At 53.8% G+C, this 20,320-nt stretch overlaps 1 protein-coding gene across 1 annotated transcript in view; it reads right to left on the bottom strand.

The window, feature by feature from the left end:
- The window catches only part of TBCD (tubulin folding cofactor D), a 183,014-nt gene that overhangs the window by 18,457 nt on the left and 144,237 nt on the right, over positions 1–20,320 (bottom strand). The window contains exons 19-26 of the mRNA XM_025361420.1: positions 18,389–18,462; positions 16,769–16,886; positions 14,859–14,919; positions 13,431–13,453; positions 12,468–12,499; positions 3,676–3,738; positions 2,700–2,776; positions 300–381 (exon numbers count right to left, since the gene is read on the bottom strand). Coding sequence (XP_025217205.1) covers positions 300–381; positions 2,700–2,776; positions 3,676–3,738; positions 12,468–12,499; positions 13,431–13,453; positions 14,859–14,919; positions 16,769–16,886; positions 18,389–18,462 — 530 coding nt within the window. The remainder of the gene's footprint in view (positions 1–299; positions 382–2,699; positions 2,777–3,675; positions 3,739–12,467; positions 12,500–13,430; positions 13,454–14,858; positions 14,920–16,768; positions 16,887–18,388; positions 18,463–20,320) is intronic.

The raw sequence follows: 20,320 nt of genomic DNA, 5'->3' as shown, positions 1-20,320 counted from the left end.
TAAGAAAACACAACTGAAAGTGTGAGGAACACTGTGCTCCAGGACCAGCTGCCAGGGTGCTGTCAACAGAGGGCCCCCTGCAGAGCCGCTTGCTCAGGGTGATGCAACACCCTGGGCCGCTGTGGGACCTGCCCAGAGGTCCTCGGCCGGGAACCTGAGACCCGAACAGTCCCGCTCCAGCCGTGATGGTGGTGGCTCTGCTCCCCTGCACAGCTGAGGCCTCCTCCGTGCCCAGACACTCCCCGAGCAGCTTCCTGCTGGAAGCCCCTGGAGCCTTCAAGGAAAGGGCCCCCACTCACCCTGAATTGCGGGATCTGCCTCCCCTGGCTCCTTCATGTAATATTCACTGCAGAGAGTGGCCAGGGCTGAGACTGCTGCATCCTAAAACAAAGGCAGCACGGTGAGCACACAGCAGCTCTGCTTGGAGAAGCCCCTGGCCAGGGACACAGCAGGTCACCCTGAGGTCAGAGAAGCACCTGACCAGGGACACCGTGGGTCACCCTGAGGTCAGAGCAGCCCGAGACCAGGGACACAGCGGGTCACCCTGAGGTCAGAGAAGGACCTGACCAGGGACACAGTGGGTCACCCTGAGGTCGGAGGAGCCCCTGGCCAGGGACACAGCAGGTCACCCTGAGGTCAGAGAAGCACCTGACCAGGGACACCGTGGGTCACCCTGAGGTCAGAGCAGCCCGAGACCAGGGACACAGCGGGTCACCCTGATGTCAGAGAAGGACCTGACCAGGGACACGGTGGGTCACCCTGAGGTCAGAGTAGCCCGAGACCAGGGACACAGCGGGTCACTCTCAGGTCGGAGAAGCCCCCGGCCAGGGACACAGCAGGTCACCCTGAGGTTCAGGCACAGCGATGACTTTAGAACCAAACCGAGAGAACCCCTAAGTCATGCTGCTCCTTTCCAGCACGGCTGCCTGCCAGCGTCTGTCAGACACATGCATCGCTTCACTACAACTAAGAAACTGAACGGACAACCTGATTCTTCTTTCCACACTGCCTATCTTCTACTATGGAGCAGTCATAAAATGGAGCATTTTTTTCTTTCCCAGAAACAGGTATGAAGGAAAAGGCATACATTGTGCACCCAGAGTAATGGGGCAGGGCCTCCAGGCCAACCCACGTCAGCCTCAGTTAGAGACACAGGGCTCCGGGGGGGAGGCACTGGGAACAGGAGTTGGGGCCGGACAGCAGGAGACCCTCGGGAACCCATCCCAAGGCCACCAGGAGCCATGGTGGGAGGGATGGCAATTGCTACAGAGCAGGAGCGTGCAGAGAGTCACCAGTCCCACCGCGTGTGGGGCTCAGTGCCAGTCTCCTCGAACCCCCACCTCTGCCACTTACGGAGGAGCCTTTCGTGACCACACAGCCAGCAAGTAGCAAACACTGAACCCACGTGTTCTTTCCACTGCTCCCCCAAAGCCCGGGAGCCGAGGCCAACAGAGCAGCCTTGGAGAGGCACTGGGCGCAGGGCGGGCGGGGCCAACAGAGCAGCCTTGGAGAGGCACTGGGCGCAGGGCGGGCGGGGCCGTGAGCAGAGAAGGTGCGTCTTCCACAGAGGGCTGCATTCCACAAGTCACCATCTGTGCCAATCCCAGGGGCAAAGTACACCAGCATCACGGCAGGCGTGAATTAATCATGGACTTTTGAAAGAAAATTTTGAGGCACTGATCATGATGCATTAAAATTCAATTAATAGAAGTGTACTTGGATCCTACAGAATGTTCAAGTTACTTAAGGAAAAAAAAATTAAGGAAATTGAAGACGCTAAGGAAAAAGAAATGCCAAGTACGGAGGAAGTCAGAGAATTACAAGACACCTTAATGTACTTCTGTTCTTCATCCTCAATATCAAAACCTAGTCAATGTTGGTAACCATGGTTTGTTTCTTTCTTTCTTTCTTTGAGACAGTCTTGCTCTGTCACCTAGGCTGGAGTGCAGTGGCACGATCTTGGCTCACTGCAACCTTCGCCTCCCAAGTTCAAGCAATTCTCCTGCCTCAGCCTCTTGAGTAGCTGGGACTACAGGCACACGCCACCTCACCCCGCTAATTTTTGTATTTTTAGCAGAGATGCGGTTTCACCATGTTGGCCAGGCTGGCCTCGAACTCCTGACCTCGAGTGATCCACCTGCCTCTGCACCAGGCCCATGGTTTGTTATCTATGCAATGAGATCAGTGTTACAGCTCTGTGAGTCCAAAGTCCACCTGTATCCCCCAGGATGGGAGGGGAGGGCAGGTGGCTGGGGACAGGCACACACACACTGGCACCCACACAACATGACTAGGTCAGTGCATGTGGACAGAGGTCCTGGGGTGCTGTTTTCTCATCTGCCCAGGAGCACCGTAAAGGGAGTTTCCAAACCTCGGATGCTAAGGACACGGAACTTAATGGAGCACAGCGACTATCGATGCAGAACAAGTGTCTCGAAGGTGACTATAATTAATACAGTCAGAAACAATAAAAAATTAAACATTTGGATTCCGATGGCTGTGCTGGATTTTCTGGTTATAAACCACGTTGACTCTACCATCCAGGATTCCAAATCGAACGCCTGCATTTGTCAGTTACCACGCTAGCGCAGGAACGGCCGGCCTCGTGAGGCCCCGTCGCCGACACAAACACTTTCATCCGTAACTAACACACAAACACCGCCACAGCCCCGCGCCGGGAACGACCGTGCTCACCGTACCTTGATCTGCTGTCGGGAGTGACTTGAGATGAGACGGAGACATCCCAAAGTGTCATTTATCAGCCACTGCCAACCATCTGTCAAAGAAACAAGTTAGCGTACCCAGGCCAGAGTGGTGAGTTGAAATCAAAAACAACAGCAAAAAATAGCTTCTATTAATACTAATCTTAAAGTCGACAGTAACCTTTGAGGTGAATCTGTGGAAAAGCAGAACTGAACATTCTCTATGTTGTGGTAAGTCTGAGGTCCCTTCCATGTGAAGGGAAAAGGCCGTCTCACGGCTGTTAAATTGTGTTAAGCTCTTAGTGGGGGAAACACCAGCATTCTGTAAACTTTTATACATCATATTCTGGGAAACTTTCATTCTTTTGTTACCCCTAATCTTTTCCTTCAAACGGTCTCCCCGGCTCCCACCAATATAAACCCAAATCTTTAACTCAATTAGATCCTGCAAAAGCAACAAATGTGAAGGCTATTCAATCCAAAAAAAAAAAAGTCCTAACTTCTGAGGCTGCTGAGACAGCCCCGGGACACGACAGCCCTGGGGACTCCCTTCACTGTGCTCTGGTGGCCCCGTGTCGGGGCTGCTGAGGGGCCGCAGGCACTCTGCCCGCAGGGTCCGTGGTGCCAGCGGCCAGCACTCTCCAGGTCCACGAGGGCCTGGGTCGCTGCATCTCCCGACTGTCTGCCTGGGAGAAGAACTGACACAGAGACCCAGGCACCGGGCATGGCAGCGAGGAGATGGGGGCACTGAGGTGGTGGCGGGGAAGGGCCCTCCTGTGTATGGTGAAGAGGGTGTAAGGCACCCATTATTCAAGCAGATTCTTGTAGCAAGTTCAAGGCAACATATCCAATTAATAATATCGTGAACCTTTAAGCTATAATCCTTTATCGCTCCCATCCTAACAGGTTCATTTTTACCTTTTAATCTGAAGTCATTCTGGAAGCAAATGCTATTAAAAACAAAAGCACTTACCAATTATGGTGTCACCTTGAAAGGGCATTTTGGAAAGTGACAACTTTTCTATTAAAACGCACACTGGGGGAAGAAAAAAAAAGGACAGACACAATGTTAGTTTTCCAAAAGCTCCTGCCACGGCGCCTTGCCCTGGCCGCATTCCGAACTGTGTGTGGCTCCTGCCCCCGCCCACCCAACCTACCCTGCCAGAGCTGGAAACATCCCAGAACCATTTCAGAGCCACCATGAGAAGCCCAGACGCCTTCTCCGCTGAGCTGCCTGAAGAAAGTGCCGTAGACCCAGCCACGCGGCCAGGCCCACTTGCACTTCAGAGAAGCTGGGCCGGCCTGGCAGGGAGCTGCAGACGTGCCTGTAACTGAGGCTTCTGCTCCTGGACCTGTCACTCAGGACCCCAGCGACAGCCAGCCATCACCCACACTGCTCCAGACCGCAGGCCATGCCTCACTTCCCCACAGAGCTCGCCACTCACTCTCTCCATGACCAGAAACGTGACCCTGACCAGCCACCAAGGGGCCGGGACGCACGAGACAGAGACAACTGAACAGAATCAGAAGCTCCCACGGCCGCGCACTGCTCTGGCTCCCACCGTTTCTACCTGACAACGGAACCCACTCACGGACGTCTCCTGCACGCTTTTTCATGGTATTTACTATTTCTCCTGAGGGACTAAACTCTCCTTCCATTTTTTGTCACGGTGAACAAGGAGGCCTGTCCATGCTACAGACGCGGAGGCCGTCTGTCCACCTGGCCTGTCCTCCCTGCGCACACACTTCCCATCGTCACAGATACTGCCACTCAGCAAACTGAACAGACCGGACAACTCCTGTTCCACCAGAGACCCTGCTCTGCGTCTTTCGGCACCAGGATTCTTCAGCGCCAACCGCAGCCAACTGGAAAAGAGGAAAATGGTCCTCTCGATGTGAAGTAACCTGGCACTTCCCTGCCTGCGAGGTGAGGCCGGGCACCCTCACCGTCCATGGCCGTGTGGGTCTGCTCCTCTCCTGCATGAAATGCCACACGTCTGCTCTGCCCCGTTTCCCACTGGACCCTTCACCTTGTCACAGGCAATTTTACAAGTCGCTGTACACTAATTAACTTTTTACCTTTCGACTGTGGTCAGACATTTACTCCGAATCTCTGTTTTCCCTACCAACCTATCCATGGTCTGTTCTTCAGTATAAGGCCCAACAAAACTATCTCCTTGTGGAATTATTATTCCAAAATCTGTTAACTGGGGATTACATGCCAAGAGGGGAAACAAAAAGAAACAAAAAAAAAGCTAGAAAACCAGTTCTTACCACCGTTAGAAAACCCCTGCGAGGGCTTGCTGGGACCTGACATTCAGGGTCTGCTTTAAACTCGGGGGAAGGGAGGAGAAAGGAAGCGCTGGGAAAACAACACAAGGGTCTGTGCTCAGGGATGCTGGGCGAGACTCTGGGCCCCGTAAACTATTTCCCTTTACTTCTGTGCAGATTTGAAAATTTCTAAACTAAGAAGTCGTCTTCAGAGACTGACACTGTCCTACAATGTCTCCTAAAATGTCTTTGAGGATTTTGATGATTGTAGTTTGTATGCATAAGTTTTTAGTTACTCTCACACTTAGTTTTAGATACGATTTTACCTCCTTCCACATGGCACCTGTTAACACCATCACTCACTCAGTGCACTCCCCTTTCCACCAAAACCAGACACGCCTCTGTCACAGTGCGAATCCTTTCAGCTCTGAACAGAGTACTGCTCTCATGTGTTTTAAAAACTGGGAAACCAAAGTCCTAACTAGTTTTTAAAATAATTTTCTTGGGGATGCACCCTGCATGTGAACTTTAAATGTATTTTATAATCAAGTTAAAAAATTTTGGCCAGGGCTCAGCGGTGGAATGAAGCAGTGCGTCAGCCTCTCATGAAACGGCACACAGGACTCAGCAGTAGAAATGAAAAGGTTTGTACACACAACGTCTCGCACATGAATATTCCTGGCAACCTTATTCACAACAGCAACAGATAGAAATAGTCCCGGTGTACTTTACTGAGTGCTGGTTGAAGGCACTCTGGTAAAACCCAACCGTGGGCTAGGAAGGCACAAACTGTGAACACACAGACAGCTCGATGGGGTCTCAGGGCACCACGCTCACAGAAAATGCCACGACCATATGAGTCGATCATGGCATATTCTAGAAGGGCGGCAGGGGGGTGAGAATGCAAAGGGCAGGGGCTGTCTCTGTGGGAAGGACGCAGGTTTCTGATTGAGTGTGGAGTTCGTTACAGAAAGCTACAGATTGTGCATCAATCTGCACAAAACTAGACACACATGCCCACTCCACACACACATGAAGCCGCAAAACCGCAAAGGCCTGCAGTCCAGTTAAGAGGCAGGGCCTCAACACACGGTCCTGGCTCCAACACTGTGCGGCCGAACCTGGAGTCACTGCAGGGGAAGCGTGGGAAGCACAGCTAGGCTCTATTACTAATCTCATAACTTCCTGTAAGTCTGTAATTATTTCAAAGTGAAGAATATTTTTTAAAAACAGACTGGATAATGCAGACCAACCCTCCACTAAGACATTTTTAAAAGCTAGACAAAATGAAAACACACAGGAAGTGCCTGCAGTCACCAGAGAGCTCACGAGGCCCTGACGGGGACGGCGCGGCGGGGGCCAACTCTCCCCCGCTCACGGCTGACTCCAGGGGGTGCCACAAAAACCAGAAACCCCCAACAGTGCATCCAGGAACGTCCCCAGCTAGCGGGAAGACGGGACTCCAGGGCGACCAAGGGAGAACCGGGAAAGCCCTCACCGCAGTTCTGAACCCGGAGGACCACACCTAGAAACAGGTGTGAAACGTGGGCCAGCCCATCACTGACCCCTCTCACATCCTGAAACCCGACAGAGGTGACCCCGACAGCAAGCATCCACCTCCCGTCAAGGGCAAACGTCAAGTCTCTCTGGGAGAGGAGAACATTCCAGGCCTCAAAGCATTTCTGTAATGTTTTGTTCCTGTGGCTTGGTGGAGATGCTTCTCGTGTATGATACGCCATCCTTCAGAAACAGCCACAGAGGCTCCAGGTGATGACATTAAACAAAGACTTTAAACCATGCTTAATATGTTCCAGGACGTGAAAAAAATGAAAACTAAGAAGAATATGCAAACTATAAAAAATTAATATAAGTTCTGAGAAGTAAAAAAGAATTCAAGGATGCGTTTAATGGCAGATATGGCACACCTGAAAGAATTTGTGACAATGAAATTTAAGTCAAAGAAAATGTTCCTGTAATCCCAGCACTTTGGGAGGCCAAGGTGAGTGGATCACAAGGTCAAGAGATCAAGACCAACCTGGCCAATGTGGTGAAACCGCATCTCTACAAAAAATACAAAAATTAGCCGGGTGAGGTGGCACATGCCTGTAGTCCCAGCTACTTGGGAGGCTGAGGCAGGAGAATCACTTAATCCCGGGAGGTGGAGGTTGCAGTGAGCTGAGATTGTGCCACTGCACTCCAGCCTGGGTGATTGATAGAGCGAGACTCCAACTCAAAAAAAAAAAAAGAAGAAAAAAAAAATGTCCAAACTGAATCAGACAAAACCAGAGGAGAGAGGTAAGAGGTGTAAAGAATTAAGTGCAGTGAGATCCAGATGAGAAGTGGGTAATGAGTCCTAAAAGGAGAGGAGACGCCAGTGAGCAATGTTCAAAGAGATCATGGCTAGGAATTTTTTTAAAGCAAACAAAACATCGACAGAAAATACAGATTATGGAACAAGTATGAACCCTAGAGCCCCAAGTCAGACAAACACAAAGGGAACTTGTTCTAGGAATATCACGGTAAAAGTGCTGAAAACCAAATAAAGATAAAATCTCAAAAAAAGCCGGGGAAACTTAAAAGATTGTCTCCAATAAAGTAACAAGTAGACTGGCGGCTAACTTCTCCAGAAGACAAGAGACTATTATTTTTAAAGTGCCAAAACACAAGCAAATGAAGAAATGCAAAGTTTCATTCTTAGCAACAATAACCTTTAAGAATCAAAGTGAAAAAAGAAAAAAAAAAAAAGCTCTCTGGGAGGCCTCGCGGGTGGATCACCTGAGGTCGGGAGTTCGAGACCAGCCTGGCCAACATGGTGAAACCCCATCTCTACTAAAAATACAAAAATTAGCCGGGTGTGGTGGTGCGTGCCTGTAGTCCCAGCTACTTGGGAAGCTGAGGGAGGAGAATCGCTTGAACCTGGGAGATGGAAGTTGCAGTGAGCCGAGATCGCACCACTGCACTCCAGCCTGGGCAATAAAGAGTGAATGAAACTCTGTCTCAAAAAAAAAAAAAAGTGGAAAAAAGCCATTTTGGGATAAACAAACAAGTGGGTGCCCACCAGCAGACACACACTACGGAAAACACTAGCGTGTTCTCCAGGCAAAGTGAAAATGGTCTTCGTAGAAGGTGAGAAATGCAGGACAGAACAAGGAGAAGCAGCAGGTGTCTGTGTGGGTAAATCCCAGTGAACTCCCATGGAACAAGAGAACAGGGTGTCTGTACATGTAAATCCGAATGAACTCCGACTACGTAAAACAGCACAACGTCCTGTGTGATTTGAGACAGAAGTAAAAGTGAAGCCACGACAGCACCGGTGACGTCTCTGCTGAGAGGACAGGGGAGGTGGCAGGTGTGTTCAGGACATCTGGGACGGAGCACGGAGCCCTCACCCCCACAGCAAGAAGTCCATTAACAGCGTATCCCGGCTTGCTAAGTCACGATCCTCCACACACCCGTGGCCAACTCGAGGCTCACCGATGCCTCTGGTTTCCCTCCTGTCTTCGGCATGAGAGGAGAGAACTTTTCCTGGTTCTCCTGACGCCTCTGGTGCGAGGCTGCGAGAGCCAGATGACCCTCTTCCTCCCGGCCCCCACCCTCAGCGATCCACATGTGAGCAGGATAAAAAAACACCTGTGGTTTTAAGACACTGAAACTTAGGGATTGTTTCAAGAGCAAAACGCAGCCCACCCTGACTGATGGACCCCTCCTTCACCTCCGCTTTACTAAACAGAGCTTCTGTTTCTTTCCTTTGATCCTAAAGCACGAAATGCAAGAGCCACTGAGTCTAAGATGGAGATGAGGGGACGCTCGTCCTCCTGGCACCGGGGGAAGCAGCTCAGTTCCGGCCACGCTGAAGACACCCAGGATGCTCATCCCCTCTCATGTGAATATTCATGACAAAGGCTAACCCGTACGACATGTCTTTGATATGGGAACAAAGGGGACGCGGACAACTCCCAAGGGTTGAGCCACTTTTCCCACAAAATGTGCAAAAAACATCTGAAGAAATCTGTGGTTCAACACCTCCAGAGTACCTGCGGCCGGGGTGCACTGGGCACTCCTGCGGGCAGCATGTCACCGACGCGCCAGCGTCCTCGGGTGCAAGGGTGCCATCATCTGGCCTGGGTGAGAAAGTGACCAGCAGCCCCTCCCCGTCTCCCACATGTAGCCCATGAACCCACGGATCTCTCACCCCGACAAAAGCTTCGAGTCTTGTCTCACTTGAAAGAACACATCTAAAACTAAGGATATCAGGAAACAGCTCTGTACACACAGAACTCAGAAATACAGAAGCAAGGAAAACAGACAGCTAAAAAACTGAAAGGGTTGCTTTTGGAAAAATAAAAATGTGGGACTGGGAGATGCGGGGCCGAGACCACAGACGCTATGCAGAACGATTTCACTTTCTGAACCATGCCTGTTTGAAAGCTGAAAGGGAAACTTCCTATGAAGTGTAAAACTGAACGAGGAGGAGAAAAAACCCTGAGTTGACACCAAGGCTCAGTCAGGGTCACCAGGGACACAGCTGGCTTCAGAGCCTGCAGGCCACAGAGTCTCTTGGGGCCAGCAAAGGCCCTGGAGGGGAAGAAGCCGCACGAGGAGGGCCAGCTGCGGGGAGCTGTGGCCACGGCTGGGGAGTGCAGGCAGCAAAGGGGCCCCCAGGGAGGGTGTGGGCCGCTTTCCGGGGGACACGCCCACCACGGTGTGAGGCCACATTTGCAGGAGTGAGTTTGCACTCAGCGGTGTAAGGGAGTGCAAACGCGGACTCCAGCAAACACACTCATGGTGCAGACACAGCTGGAGGTTGGCAGCGGGTCCAGAGCAGGGATGCCTCCCACAAAGACGCCGTCCTCCACGATGCCCCCGAGCAATCCATGCCCCGCAGTGAACCCTGAGGGATGCACCCCAACAGCACACGTGCCCCAGAGCAGAGCACGGGGGGAAAGCTGGAGCTGGGGATGGAGAGAGGCAGACAGACACCACCCTGCACCCAGCACCCCCAACAACTGACCACAGCCCACCGCCACCCTTCAGAGCACCGAGAACCCGGATGGCGTGAAGACGTCAGACACCAAAACCGTGGTAACGGCGCCTTTTAAAAACCCGGACAAAGCACATCAGTGTTTATGTTCCACGGTTGCTCAGTTACTTGGGCAGCCTGCAAGGCCTGCCAGCAGGGAGCAGTGGGTGTGGTGGGTGAGGAAGGGACAGGACAGAGTGGCTACTTTGTATCACGTCTTTCCAAATACCATCATCAAAAAGCCCAACTAGAACCCCCAACTCCCTCCTCTCCCGGCTACGTGCAAACGCAGCCTCAGCCCAGGCAGGCATGTGGCGTGGAAAGCTGCCCGCGACAACCACACGGAGGCTCCGGGACCTGCGGCTTTTCCGTGGTTTCCTTCTGAGCTCGTGACAATTCTGCCCATCGTGGGTAGGTGGCAGCAATGCACAGGCCAACGGCGCCCTGCGGCCAACAGCAGCCAACACCCAGCAGAACCCCTGAGGGGCGGTGACTCTGGAGCCTCGGGGCCATCAACGCAGCTGCCCTGACCACACATTCAAGAAGAGCAGATGACAGAGCAGCACCTCCCCATGGGCCCGCCTCACAGAGCAGGGGGGTGAAGGAAATGCAGCCAGGAAGGCGTCACCAGCCACGGGGACTCGGAACACGTTCGACTGTCGCCGCTGGCCACAGGGACTCAGAACACCTTTAACTCTGTCTCCGCTGGCCACAGGGACTGGGAACGCCTTCAACTGCGTCGGGGGCCACGGGGACTGGGAACGCCTTCAACTCTGTCACCGCCGGCCATGGGGACTCAGAACGCCTTTAACTCCGTTGCCGGCCAAAGGGATTCGGAGCCCTTTAACTCCCCCCCTCATGGTGGGCAGGGGCTCCTGTGCAGACTTACTGCTCAAACACCAAGGGCGACCCTAAAAGCACACCCCGCAGCACACGGGGAGCACGCGAAGGCCATGTGAAGGTCGTGGACTGCCTCCAACTGCCATCTCCAGGGCACGATCCGTGTCGTGGGTGGGAACTGGGGGACACTGAACCCCTCTGAGAGCACCCTGCACCCCACCCCATCCCATCCCAAGCCAAGCTCCTAGATCCAGAAATGGCTTTTTACAGGTCACCAGCTGTCCACGATACGTGGGGGATGGTTTCGACCCCGCTAAGGAGGCAACTCCGGGCACCCATGGGTACGTCGGAAAGGTGACAGCCCTGCACCACGTGCTCTGGAGGCATCTGAGGGACAGTGACCACGTCTACACGCAAAACATGACACGCCGGTCTTAGCCAGCAGGGACCACCTGCAGAACCGGTAGTCCCATGCCTCCGACGTCAGCTGACAGAAACTGGCTCAGGTTTCCAGGATTGACTTTCCCGTGACATCCATCAAACCCACGAGAACACTGAGCTGACACCAGCAGAAATGCAAGCTGGCTGCTCTCAGTACAGAAGCTGGCCGGGCTGGAGGTAGACGGCTGCAGGCCTCGGGCAGGTCCCCATCAGGTCAGGGCTGGGAGGTGTGGACAGAAAGCACAAGAGGCGGGTACAGCCCTGACATCCGGCCGTGGGCTCCCCAAACCCAGCCTGCTCTCCTCTGCTCGGACCACACAGACCTCAGCAAAAGTCTGCACACAACAGCAATTTTTCTAAGCTTCCTCACCAGCTGTGCCTCCACACTCACACTCACACTCACAGTCTCACAGCGGGGGGCTAAGGGTGGCGTGGGCTGGGCCGTTTACAACGGCAGGGCCCTGGGAACTGTGTCGGGGGGATCCGGCTCCCTGGACCCTAGAGGTTGGCTGCTGCCATCGGGAATGTCTAGGGAAATGCAATCAGGCTTTCACTTTAATACTTTGTGGAACTATCTAAAATGTGTTCTACGCTTCCCTCCTCACACACCAGAAAGAATCAGCAAAGAGAAATGAGGCACTGCCCGACTGTGCTAACCCCCGGCGGGTATCAGAAGCTTGGGAATCAGGCGCAGACGTTCGCCTGGACTCGGGCTTGTAAGGAGCTTCGCCTCTGCTCAGCTTTCCTCTTGCCCCCACCTGAGCTTCCTGTGCTCGCCCAAAACAGCTCTGGGTCCCTACACTGCTCAGTCCACCAGGGCAGGCCCGGGGCTGCTCTGTCCACCATGGGGCCGTGCTTGGAGGGATCTGCAATGACCACTGGGTCCACAGGTGAGCACTGGCCCCACTGCCCCAGCTGCCTCTGCTTCCTGAGAAATTTCCAGAACCAGTGGCTCCGGGGTGCAACCCCTCCCAGCTCACACTTCCTCTCGTTCTCTCTCTCAATCTCCATCTCTCAGTCTCTCTCTTGTAGGCACCGCTGGGCAAACCAGGCACACCACAGCTGCCGCCTCCACAGAAGAGACACACCCAGCCCTGCACCCTGGCAGGCCAATGGGCCACCCCGCACCCAGGAGCACGCCTCCCTCATCGAGGGAGCAGCCCTTTGCTGCAGCCTTCAGCCTTCAGACCTACCTGCTTGTCTCATGAGCTCTCCTCCCAGACCCCTGAAAAGGAATGAAAACATCAGAATTAGAAGAACCTCCTGATGTACAAAACACCATGAAAGATGCTTGCCAGTGTAACCTCGGGCTCCAAAAAGCACTACAGTGAGAACTAGTTGAATGTGCTACTGAGCATGAGTGACCTTTCATGAAAAAAGTAAAAAACGTGGTACAGCCATCTTCCGGAGGCCTCCCATCCTAGCTGGGTCATGCTAATTTTTAATTTTTCCTGGACATGAGAGTCCCGACGGGTATCCCATCACAGAGGTAACTCCAAGCAGCGCTCAGTTCTTACTTTATAAAAGCAATCTCAGACGCCAGAAAGAGCCCCATCCAACCTAGAGAAGCAGCGCGCTACGGTTCTACCACAAGCGAAGCCAGGCGGTGCTCCGGGCTGCTCTGCCCGTCTAGGATGCCTGCCCTCCAACAGCGGCAACAGCGGGCCGGGTGACCCCCGCTCAACCCACACACAACCAGGTCAGACCCTCACACACCTCCAACAACGGGCCGGGTGACCCCCGCTCAACCCACACACAACCAGGTCAGACCCTCACACACCTCCAACAACGGGCCGGGTGACCCCCGCTCAACCCACACACAACCAGGTCAGACCCTCACACACCTCCAACAGCAGGCCGGGTGACACTCGCTTAACCCACACACAACCAGGTCAGACCCTCACACATCTCTGACAGCCGGCCGGGTCCAGCTCAGACCCTCACCCACCTCCAACAGTGGGCCAGGTGACACCTGCTCAACCCACACACAACCAGGTCAGGCCCTCACACACCTCCGTCAGTGGGCCGAGTGACAGCCGCTCAACCCACACACACACAGGCAGTGCGGGGAGCGAACACATCCGTCCCGCCTGCTCCTGACAGCACAGCTCTTCATTAGGACACAGATATAAGAACTTTGGTTTTGTAAAGCTCACCTGTATAACTGACGATCGTAGAGCTGAAAATAAAAAACAAAGTTATTTAATAATTTAAATTTTAAAATAATACATATACATTAACAATTGTCAAAAATAAGAACAAAGAGAAAACAGCAGAAGACGCCGTGCCAGCCAGGAGAGCCACCTAGGGGGCTGGGGATGGAGGCCCACCTACTGACGCAGATGGCCTCATTTAACCTCCAGACAGGCCCAGCGCTCCCTTGAGGGGGAAACTGAGGCACGGAGTGAGGGGAGGGTGGCCAGACAGGGAGCTGGAGCCACCTGTGTTCTGGTCCCAGGGACCGACAGAACTCACGCAGGCAGCCCTCGGGCAGGGAAGTGATTGTGCCCAACAGGATGCTGAGGTTTCTTTTTCTTTGAAAGAGCTAAAAAGCCACACGGTGATGAGCACTACTACTAAAATTTACTGAACACTCACACTGTGCCAAATATTCTCCTAAACTCTTTAAAATATATTATTTAACTCTCACAAAAACTCAAGGAGGTCGGCTCTATTACTGCCTATATTTTACAGGAAAAGGGAGCCATGGCTCAGCCTCAGTGGGGAGGCCACATTCATGGCGGCTGCCCAGGGCCACCTCCCCGTCTGCACTCTGCAGCCATGCTTGTCTCAGTCAGAGAGGGAGGACAGACACCACCTTAAAAGCGAAAAATGTAAGCAAAGTGGCTTTGCCAAAATCATAAAGCAAGTTAATGGCAAAAATAGGATAAGAATCCAAGAGGTGAATCTTAAAGAATATAAAGCTATCTGGAACAACAGACAGTAAACCATGTAATCCCTTGTGAATAATTTTTATATTCTCCTGTAACACCAAGGTCCATAGTTCATACTTTACCTCTGGGTCACAGAAGCCTTTGAGACTCTCTAAAAGCCCAGAAAGATGAACACATCATCTCCCCAGAGAAATGCACACACAAAATTCTGGTTCACTTTCAGGAGACGCCAGACCCCAGTTGCAGCTGCACGGCTGGAAACTAGAGGTTTTGTGCTTGTTCTGTGTGCCCAGCTCCACGAGAGCACGGGGCCCACTACCCCCACCCACAGTTGGCTGCGCGCTCCATCCTGGGACCGCGCCGGGCACCCCGAGGGAAGCCGCACTCCAGCTGCAGCTGAAACCGCCACTGACTGCCCTGGCTTCACAAGCCGTCCTCAGAGACCGAGGACACGCTGGCTCCGTGCACTCATTTCCCAGGAGTCTTTTCTCCCAGGGCAACCCCCAAGGTGGCTGTTCACAAGCATGACACCAGCGTAGAGCCTGTTCCCAGAGCGATCACACCCAGGTTCCACCACTGAGCCCAGGACTGATGGAGCACAGTGGCCACCAGGACTGCAAACCCTGCCTGGGAAGGGTGGGAGGCCCTGTGATGCCTCCCCAGGGGCACACCCAGAGGCTGCACACAAACCTGCTGGTGAATCTGCTTCAGGCCCTGCACTGCCTGCTCGTCCAGATGGTCCGTGACGGGCCTGCAGAAGGTCAAACAGTGAGTTGAGGTCACACCCCCCAAGACCCCAACCCCGGGTACACTCGGAGGAGCTGAGGTCACACCCCCCAAGACCCCAACCCCGGGTACACTCGGAGGAGCTGAGGTCACACCCCCCAAGACCCCAACCCCGGGTACACCCGGAGGAGCATGGGCTCAGCAAAGTCTCCTCTTGTTCAGGTCCTGGTGGGTCCCAGAGACCTCTGCAGGACATACCTCTGATTATTTTTTTATTCTATTATATCGTTTTGTATTGCATTGTTTTGTTTATTTTATTGTATTTATTTCATTTTAGAGATGGGGTCTCACTGTGCTGCCCAGGCTGGTCTCAAACTCCTGGGCCCAAACAATCCCCCCACCTCCACCTCCTAAAGAGCTGGGATTACAGGCATGAGCACCGCGCCCGGCCCATTTGTGACTTTAGATGAAGCAGTGCCTGGTCAAAGGAAGAGGATGTTGGGACATTCCCTTAAAGCTGTGGCCCCTGCCAATGTGACCATCTTGGAAAACAGACAAGTCCAGGTGAGGCTGAGACGAGAGCTCATGTCCACTGCCATCCGAGGGAAGGCCCCTGGCGGGATCGGCCCTGGGCTGGCATCTGGGGGCCTGGATGCCAGCAGGGTTCCCACCAAGCCCTGCCGGATGAGGCCCCCTCGCTGGCTCAATCTGCACAAACCGTGTGCTTTACTCCGGTCACCTGCTCTCCTCCTGGGGGTCTGGAATTTTGTTTTGTGCCAGGTGGAGGTGCCCACATAGCCAGACCCCAGGCTGGCCTGGGCACTGAGGCTCAAACGTGCTTCCCCGATAGACACCTCACAGGTGAGGTCACATTTCACTGCTGGGGGAATGTCACAGGCTCTGTGGGACCCAGCTGGAGGACCCTGTGAGCTCCTGCCTGGTTCTCCCCAGACCCCACTCCATGCGCCTTCTTCCTCCACCACAGAGCAGCGCCATCAAGGCCAGGTCTTGCACGGGCATCGGCCACACCCACACGAGCGAGCGAGCGTCCCTGAAGGAGTCGCACTGTGCATCTGAGCTCAGGACTGACCAGAGCTCCCTCAGGCTGGGGCGGGAGGCGGCCCATACCCTGCTCTCCACCTGGAACTGTCTCCAGAGCTCCCTCAGGCTGGGGCGGGAGGCGGGCCCATACCCTGCTCTCAATCCGTTGCCAGGAACTGTCTCAATGCACAGGGCATAACTTAAAATCGTTTCTCAAACTGGAGTCCGAGAACCAGGTCACCATCACTACGGTAAGTCTGGGAGTTTTTACTTCTGAGGAAGAGTCAACTGGGAAGAAACGTAAGACAGTCAATGCCTTACAGCCTCCTGCACACAACTTCCCAGCGACCCCGTATTTTTCATGCTTTATTACTATTTGTACAAACATAGCCAACTGAAAAATTCAAAAGAAAAGTGCATGTTCTCTAGCATTTTAAACTATCAGACGTGATGAAGAAAGGACACTGAACATGCAAGTCGCTCGATGCCATCTCGGAAAAAGGACCTTTGCTGTTATGACCTCACTCGTCACCTCTGAGACCAGGAGGTGCACAAGGAGGCAGGAGGGGCAGGGTGACCGGGGGGAGACGCCCGACCCATCTGGGTGATGCACCCCGCTGAAGAGAGGTGGGTGGTCCACCCCGGCACAACCGTCAGGAGAGGGCCACTTACACACTCCGTCAGTACAACCTGGGGCCTAACAACTGTGCCACTGGTGCAAATAAACAAAAATTAGAAGGGATGAGATAGCCCCGAAGTGGAGAGCACTGTAATTATATGGCAAGGGGATCAGGAACAGAGCCCTGTGTCTCCTCGAGACCCGCTCTTCCTACCTGTTCTCTTGGGCTGCAAGTTTGTACAAGGCGTAAGCAACCTCCGCGCAGGCAAGAATTGACCCATGCCTCGTGTGTAGGTCTGGACTCAGCGTCATGGACAGCAGCCTCGGGAAGACTGCAAGAGACAGGGCCGAGAGGGCAGGTGACAGTGTGTACACACAGACAACCAGTGGGACGCCCACAGACACCCACACAGGGCCAGGAGAGCAGGTGACAGCGTGCACACACAGACGGCTTGTGGGACAACCACACTCACACACCAACAGTGGCGTCCCTCAGGGTCATCACCCCAGTGCCCAGGATGGCACCCGTGGTGATGCAGATGGCCTCCGAGACACCAAGGGTAACAGGACAGAGGCTGCTGCCTGCTCCCAAGTGCCCCAGACGGGGCGGGTAACTCAGACAGGAGAGAGGCAGCACAAAAGAGGAGGACACACTCCCCAGGCCTTCCCTGTCAGTGTAGGGTGGCCTCTGGTCCTGGCAGGGGCTCTGCCTGGCTGCCTGGGTGGTGGAGGGGGTGGAGCAGGATGGAGGCAGGGCTGCCCCAGGGGCGGTGCCTCTACTCTGAGTTTACTCAGAAAGCACAGACTCCTCAGAACCCTTGCGGCCACAGAGGGAGGAGGCTCTGCCACACCTGCGGGGGAAACCAAGCCCCCTGAGCCTTCGCCTTCCCAAGTGCTGCCAGGTTTGCGATGGGCTGAGAATCAGAGAGGTTAAGATGTAGCGGCTGGGGGTGATAGGTTTTTCGAGAATCAGAGAAATCTACAAAAGGTTACAATCCCATCCTGGGTGTCCATGCTCTTCACCCTGACAGAGGACAAAGCTGGGCCCCTCAGTGTCAGCAAGGGTTAATTATGCATTGGAAAGTAGGGCAGCACCACACTAAACCCGTGACATGGACGCCTCGTTCACAGATCACGAAACTGAAAGATCCCTTAGGAATTAACAAGCCCCCACAGGATGTGAAACACAGGCGTCACATCAGTAACTCCACCCAACAGCCACAATCCGGCCTCCAGTGGAGCCCCTGTAATAAATGTCAGGGGAGTGAGGGTAATGTTGAGAAACGTGGTATTCTTCCCTACATTTAAGTCAGATGATTATTTATTCCAAGTAGAAAGAACGAGACAGAACAAATGGGATTTCTCTCTTCATTGATGAAGCGTAAGAAGTGCAGGCTTAGCTGAGCCATTCCAAGGTGATTTTAGTCCTGGGCAGACTTTGAGTCTCCCATTCAGGCCCTTTCTTTCTATACACCCTGCCCAGTTCCAAAGTGCATTCCTGCGTGGTGGGTCGCGTGTGGCAGGTCACGTGTGGCAGGTGCAAGCCAACTAGAGACCAGGGAAGCAGCACCGCCTGTCAGGCGTCTGGCGGGACCACCACGGGCTTCGGCGTACATAACAGTCCAGCAGCTCCCTGCCATGCGGGCGGACCCACTCACCGCATCCGTCCTCACAGCCCGTCCCCTGATCAAGTCCACAGCTAGTTCCTCAGATGCTTCTCACCAAGACAGACGCAGAACCTTATTTTCAGCCCCCAGAGTTTGAAACCAGCAACCCGGGCCTTTCTGCGGTGCGCAAGCGTGGTGCCCGCAGGCCGGCCGGGACACACACTCACCTTGCGTGGCGCTGTACTCGGGCGCTCGCTGGGTCAGGTTGTGCAGCGCCTTCACAGCCAGCTCTCGGATGACCCTGAGAGTGAGGAGAGAACATCGTTAGTGCCTTCACTTGGACAATTCTGGCTTTATTCAATTCATAAAGAGAAAGTGAGGGAGATGACATCCATCAGTCCTCAACCCACCACTTGGCAGAGGCTCGCTCACTCACACACACAAACCAGCACAAGAACCTCCGACTCCAACAGACGACAGGGACAGTCTACCACAGCAAGGTCACACGGCTAACCACGGTTCTTCTTGGAACACAGGTGCCATTCCGTCTCAGGGCCAGGTGGCAACTGGGTCTCCGGCCTCCCCACCCCCACATTACCCGGAGGATGCGAGTCTGAGACAGAGCCACGTGAAATGGCCCCTCCACGGATTACAAGGGGTGAACAGAAGGAATTTACTAAGGCTCACCCACCAAATCTGGGGCGCATATCCAGTAAGTGCCTCATCAGACACACACTGAAAGCACCCAGCGGTTGAACACGGGGATGGCGGAAGGCTGACCCAAAGCCAGCTCAAGAGGCCAGAGCCCCTCCTGAGCCCACCTCTCCTTCCACAGCTCCACACAGAGGCAGACGGTAAAGCTGGGAGTGAACTGCAGAGCCCGCGCCCCCAGCCCCTCCAGACCCAGATGGAGCGGCAAGTGGTCATGACTTAAAATCATCATGACGGCAACCACGTAACAACAAAGAAGCAAAACGTGAGGGTGAAAACATGCAGAAGGCGGTTGTCTGTGTTCTGACTGCCATCTGCGTTCTGACCGTCCGCATTCTGACCGTCCGCGTTCTGACCACCTGTGTTCTAACTGTCTGTGTTCCGACCGCCTGTGTTCTAACTGTCGTCCGCGTTCTAACTGTCATCCGCGTTCTGACCGTCCGCGTTCTGACCGTCCGCGTTCTGACCGTCCGCGTTCTGACCGTCCGCGTTCTGACGGTCTGTGTTCTAACTGTCTGTGTTCTAACTATTTGAAACCACCAAACCCACAGCACCACAGTGAAACAAGGCACGAGGGCGGACACCCACACTGACAGCACCACCTGCCACAGCCCCTTCGGTGTCGGCCGAGGGCCCTGCTCAGGGTCCACTCCCAACAGTAAACAAAGAGCTCTTCGAGGCAGGTGGCGTTTCATGTGCCAGGAAACTCGCACCCTGAGCAACCCCCAACTGTATGCCGTCTACCAGACCATCGCCCGCAACTCTGAGGGAGCGGGAGGGACAAAGCACCTGGGAAGCGGAGGCAACGCAGTCTGCAGCCACAAGCCCAGCCCGAGGCTGCTTCTTGTCAGGACGGCCCTCAGCTAAGAATGGTTTTCACATTTTTCAAGGGTTACATAAACTAAATAAAATAAAGCAAAGCATACAGAACAGAGATCTACCATGTTTATCTAGCCCTTTAAAGAAAAGCTTGCCAACCCAGGTACTACACTAGTCATCAGTTACTTTAAGGCAAGAAATCTAACATGAGACAAAGAGGGCTGTTCCTTAAAGATAAAGGGTCAATACATTAGGAAGAGGCAAAAGCCGCGAGTGTATCTGCCGCCAGTAAGTGACCCGCCCAAAACACGTGAAGGAAAGGCTGACAGAACTAAGGCAGAAACAGACGACACAGTAACAGCTGGAGAGTCCCACAGCTCTGACACCATGGATATACATCTGTAACTTTGGTTTTAAAGATGTTATTGACTAGTCGGCTGATACAACTAATTCATTCATTTTCCCAAGGTCTGGCTTAGGGGACCTTTCACTCTAATGGAGAGAGCTCTGGTGTAACATGTGCAGGGACACCCCGAGGGTCAGGAACTCACACCCTTCTCTGGAAGCGAACGATCACCAGGAAGGGAAGGGAGGGTCTTCCCCCGGCAGCCCGAGTACTACCTACCCAG

This window comes from Theropithecus gelada, chromosome 16 (assembly GCF_003255815.1).
Source record: "Theropithecus gelada isolate Dixy chromosome 16, Tgel_1.0, whole genome shotgun sequence".
Taxonomy (NCBI): Eukaryota; Metazoa; Chordata; class Mammalia; order Primates; family Cercopithecidae; genus Theropithecus; species Theropithecus gelada.
Note: the sequence above shows the minus strand (reverse complement) of the source record. Positions and strands in the feature narration are given on the sequence as shown.